The following is a 4,843-nucleotide window of genomic DNA, read 5'->3' on the forward strand; positions in this document are numbered from 1 at the left end:
AGTTCACTTGATTTTTGTTATTTTTAGTAGTGTATTATTTTATACTTAATTTGACGCCTCACATGGCCTGATAACTGTTAAGGCAAAAGCCCTAAAATCAAATTGAAGCACTAAATTACGACAAAAATAACTCGAACCAAATTCAACATCTAGATCGAACTCTTATGTTAGACATAATCCTTGAAAACACTACTCGTGACAGACGATTCTCATGTTTATTTTTCGTTTAAAAAAAAAACCCATTAAAACTGTTCGTCCCATCGCACGTCCGCTATCCATAACACAAAACGGTCCCCATCCAAAGCAAATTGATTCAATTCCAGCAGTTCGTATTTTAGTATTTCAAATTTTCTCTTGATACCATTTAAGTTAAAAACAGTATAAACCGGCCCACAGGCTCAGGCTTAGCTGTCCTAACGTAAACACAGTGTCGGGCAAGAATAAACAAATTCTAAACCTACTTTAATATGCTTGAATTAGAAGATGCAGCATGGTCTTCAAAATTGGGAGAAAAAGATCAACATAAAGGATCAGTTGAACATCCCACCACATAAGCTAACCAGGAACTGCTAGATTGAAAGAAGAACCCCTTAGATCAATTCAATGAATAAACAAAACATTCCTTGAGATGCAATTTTTATTAAAATAACTGAAATTCAAGAATCATAAAAACTATATATAGATGTTAATCATGAGCAAAATAAGACTCATTGGTCAATAACTGTGCATATATGTAAATAGGAAAACCAGCACTCACCAACTTCATAGTCTGAAGGTTGGGGCAAGCTTCCAAAGTGAAGACCCGATACTACTATGGCAAATAAGCATCGTCCACTTTGAAGTTCCTAACCTTGAATCAGGGGAAGTAGTGACAAAGGCCGTTTGCTCCAAGCATTAGCATAGCAGCTCACAGAATGACAAAAAACTTAAGCAATTTCCCGCTATTTAAATCTTAGCTTTTGTTAAAGTATATTCATGCCGTAACTATACTCTTATTTAACTTCCTCAAGCCCCAAAATGAAATGCAGGCATATATGCGGAGGCAGAGGGGGTTCATTCACTTTATATGGAAACTGAAAGAGCAAACTTCAGAATCTTATTGTACTTCAACAGATTTCTATAATCATTTGAACTCCAGAACAAGCTCCTATAAGCCAACTGTACTGGAGCCGTCAACAGATTTTCTCCGGCAAGAAACCAACTGGTTGAAACCAAAGCAGGGAGATTCTACAATAGTTTACTACAATAAGCCATATCAGCATAATTCATAGATAATAGGGGCAAAGATTAATCCCTTGCCAATAATACAATAGAGTGAAGGAACATACGCAACCTAAAAGCCTAAATAGGAAAACCAGTTGCATCACCAATAATACAAAGGACAAAATTCTGAAAAGCTAGAAAAGAACATAAAGAAATCTACCTCAGACTGCAGTCTCCCTAGTTCCAAAATGCAGGAGCAACCAAAAGGCAATGCAGCTTTGGGCAGCGGCAAGATTACTCCTCCCACAGCATGCAGCCAAAGTTCCCTTTGCATATAGAGAAAGAGTTTCCGCTTTGTTACTGAGTGGTGGAATGAGCCCAATTTCAATGGAACTAAAAGCATAATTGCAGATTACAAAATGATAGCTTTTTTTGTTCCCCACTAATCCACATTCTTTATACCCAAGTAAAAGGTCAACAGTAAAAGCTCAAACTCCATAAAACTTTAGACACTAATAGTTCTCTCCATATGACTAGTTCCTCTAAAGAGTGAATTTGGTAGTGATACACAATATAGTTGAGCATCAAGCACATAATGTCCATAGTAGAAAAGACGACTTAAAACCCAACCAACAGAACATGAGAAATGCTTCAATTTGTCTGCATTGCTTCAGTGTGATACTTCTCTAGATCAGCGTCAAGATCTTCTGCCGAAACCTTTTCTCCACGGCCCCTTCCCTGTCCACGGCCTCTTCCAAAGCCACGGCCTCCAGCAACACCACGTTGCCTACGGAATCCTCCACCCCTGCCACGGCCACTGTAAAATAACCACATAAAGATCATATAAGTAAATTCTGTCTATCAATAACCAAAAACTGTTTATTAATAGTAGAAAATATATGGATAAACTGTTCACACAAATTCACTAACATAAATGTCAGTGCGGTACAAATTTCCAAACAGTAAAAGCTAATAGACGATTACAAATATAGATTGCTGTCTGCCACATGAAAAAAAAAAAGAACATAAACTCCCTCTAGCTATCACCCTATTGTAAGCCAAAAACTAGAAAGCTCAAATAAACTGATACTTAAGATGAAATTTCAGCAAAAATTAGCACTGAGATTCATTTCAGCTTTTGAAAATTTCAGGAACAAAAGATAACTGAAAATATAGGCAAAATATTTGAGCAACAGTAACATCTCAACAGAGCCAGCTTAAGAAATGATGGAATCTGAGCTATTGAATAAAAGGGCCATGCAAATAAATAAAAAATCATACCCTCTAGGGGCTCCATTAGAACTTCCAAAAGCAACATTGGCAACTGTTGGTGCAGCAGGGGTAGCAATGTTTGTTCCCACAATCTCGATTTTCATCGGCTTTCCATCAAGTTGAACATTATTGTATCTCTTGACCGCAGCCATAGCATCTGCTTTCCGTGAAAAGACAACTTCAGCGGTTCCCTAAGAGAAAGATTTTTTTTGTTCTAAACTTCAGTGCTATACAAATAATTCAATTTGAAGGACCAATCAATACCAAACTCGATTCAATACCTTCGATCTACCAGTCCAATCATAATGAATTGCATATCGTTTCAGGTCACCAACCTCAGAAAATAACTCCTGTATATTAAAACACAAACGTTAGAAAGATACAAAAAATAAAAACCCTAACAACAACAAAATATCAACTTTGAACGAAATTTCTTTGAAAGTATTTCTAAGCATAGTAGACTTTTTCTTAACCCTAACTAATCTCAAATATATGTACATCTCAAATTAATCAATTATTTAACTATAAGAAAAAATGAAAATTGAATAGCCGAGCCTGGGAATCAAGAATATAAGTGCATAGAGAAAAAAATCAAATCAATATAGCCGGTAACATAATAACACGAATAAATTTTGAGGAAAAAAACATAATAACAAATTGAAACAGAAGAGAAACACTGAATTTACAACTAACTAAAAAAATAGCAAAAGACAACTATTAAAAAAATACCTTTATGTCGTCGTTAGATACTCCATAATCTAAATTAGAGACGTAGAGCTTCGTTCCGGTTTCTATTGCAGCGGCCCGACCGGCTTGACCTTGGAACGCCGCTCCCTTATCCGAATACATATCGTGCTGCCACGTCGTCTCCGGCGCCTGAACAAAATTGAACGAACTTAGCTGATTTAAAATTTTTGGATCAAGAACTTTATTTTGGCCAGAATCAAGAAGAAAATTCAAAAAAAAAAAGAACACAAAGAAAAGCGTAATCAGATCTAAAACCCTAGGATATGTACCGTAGCAGAAGTATACGGTGCCGAGCGGTTTGCACCGCGGTTAGGAAAGCGGCGGGCGGGTCCCGGTCCGGATCCACGGCCTCGACCGCGGGGATTTCCGGATCCGGACTTACGGTTACGCTTGATCAGGTCGTCTAGCGACATCTCTAATGCACTTGACATTTTTTTGTTCGTCTTTAGTTAGAAATTCACAAAAAAAAAACAAAACAAAACAAAAAGAGCTAGAGAAATATAAATTGAAGTAGAGAGTAGAAGTAAGAGATGTAAGGAGCAGAGATAGGGTTCCGCCAAGAGAATAACGAAGAACAGAAATCGTATTGAATTGAAAATTAATAAAGAAAAGCAGCGGAGCTTGAGTCGGTAACTCAACGTGGTAGGGTTATATTTATTCCTTTATAAAAAACTATTTAAGGAAACTATCAATACGGTGTCGTGGTGTAGTTGGTTATCACGTCAGTCTAACACACTGAAGGTCTCCGGTTCGAGTCCGGGCGACGCCACTTTTCTTTTCTATTTTTCATTTCCCATTTGGCGTTGTATTTACTGACCCAAAAGAAAAAACATTATACATATATATTTTTTTAATATTTATGATTTTAGGGTTTTTTTTATCTAAGAGAATAGGTAGGTTTTTTAGAGAGAAAATTGAAAATGCGTACTATAAGGTGCGGTTTCACTTAAAATTGATAAATTAGTTCTTTTTGATAAATGATTAAATATTAATATTTTTGTCCTTCAGTCTCAAGTTTGATTCTTCTCTTACTCAAATTTGTATTTTTTATTTCATATTGTTTCTAGCATTTTTTTATTATTCTTAATTAATATTTTTAACATGTTAGCTCTTTTGGTTAGATGATTAGATAATTGTGATTTCATCTTTTTAAGTTCCAAGTTTGATTTCTCTTATAAGCAATTTTTATTTCATGTAGTTTAAAGCTTTTTTATTTTTAAATATAATATTTATAATTAATAAATATATTTTTTTATTTTTTTTATTTTTAATTAATAATTTTTTTATTTATAAAATCAAATAATAATGATGTAATTATTTCTTAAAAATATCAACAAATTCTTTTGATATATTTTTCTTTATATATAATATTTATATGTCAAATACTTATTTTGTCCACTTATATTGTGGGTATGATTATTTCTAATATAATAAAATCAAATAATTATTTGAAATATCATTATTATTTCAAATATGTAAAATAGTTTTTAATAGAAATAAGTAAAATATTTCAAATATCATTGTCTTTTAATCTACATTGTGGGTATAATATTTAATTATTTTTATATGTGAAATATTTCAATTAATTATTTCAAATATCATTATATTTATATGTGAAATA

The 4,843-nt window shown here is 33.7% G+C and overlaps 1 protein-coding gene and 1 non-coding gene across 4 annotated transcripts; one reads left to right on the top strand and one right to left on the bottom strand.

Moving 5' to 3' along the window:
• Positions 1-655: 655 nt before the first annotated feature.
• On the bottom strand, positions 656-3,858 carry LOC107950271 (THO complex subunit 4A). 3 transcript variants are annotated; one of them, XR_001697977.2, is made up of 6 exons: positions 3,492-3,858; positions 3,205-3,351; positions 2,757-2,825; positions 2,485-2,666; positions 1,424-2,020; positions 656-1,227 (listed from the first exon to the last, which is right to left on the bottom strand). XR_001697977.2 is itself a non-coding variant. In XM_016885082.2 (5 exons), the coding sequence occupies exons 1-5, from the start codon at positions 3,651-3,653 to the stop codon at positions 1,855-1,857; spliced, it is 726 nt and encodes a 241-aa protein (XP_016740571.1). In that variant the 5' UTR covers positions 3,654-3,858; the 3' UTR covers positions 1,075-1,854. The 3 variants fall into 3 exon arrangements, 1 of the variants encoding a protein (XP_016740571.1); XR_001697976.2 differs by having other exon boundaries at positions 656-1,240; XM_016885082.2 differs by having other exon boundaries at positions 1,075-2,020.
• Positions 3,859-3,917: 59 nt separating this feature from the next.
• TRNAV-AAC (transfer RNA valine (anticodon AAC)) lies at positions 3,918-3,991 on the top strand. Its single transcript has one exon. It is a non-coding gene; the product is annotated as a tRNA-Val (tRNA).
• Positions 3,992-4,843: the final 852 nt, after the last annotated feature.

Source organism: Gossypium hirsutum, chromosome D03, assembly GCF_007990345.1.
Source record: "Gossypium hirsutum isolate 1008001.06 chromosome D03, Gossypium_hirsutum_v2.1, whole genome shotgun sequence".
Taxonomy (NCBI): Eukaryota; Viridiplantae; Streptophyta; class Magnoliopsida; order Malvales; family Malvaceae; genus Gossypium; species Gossypium hirsutum.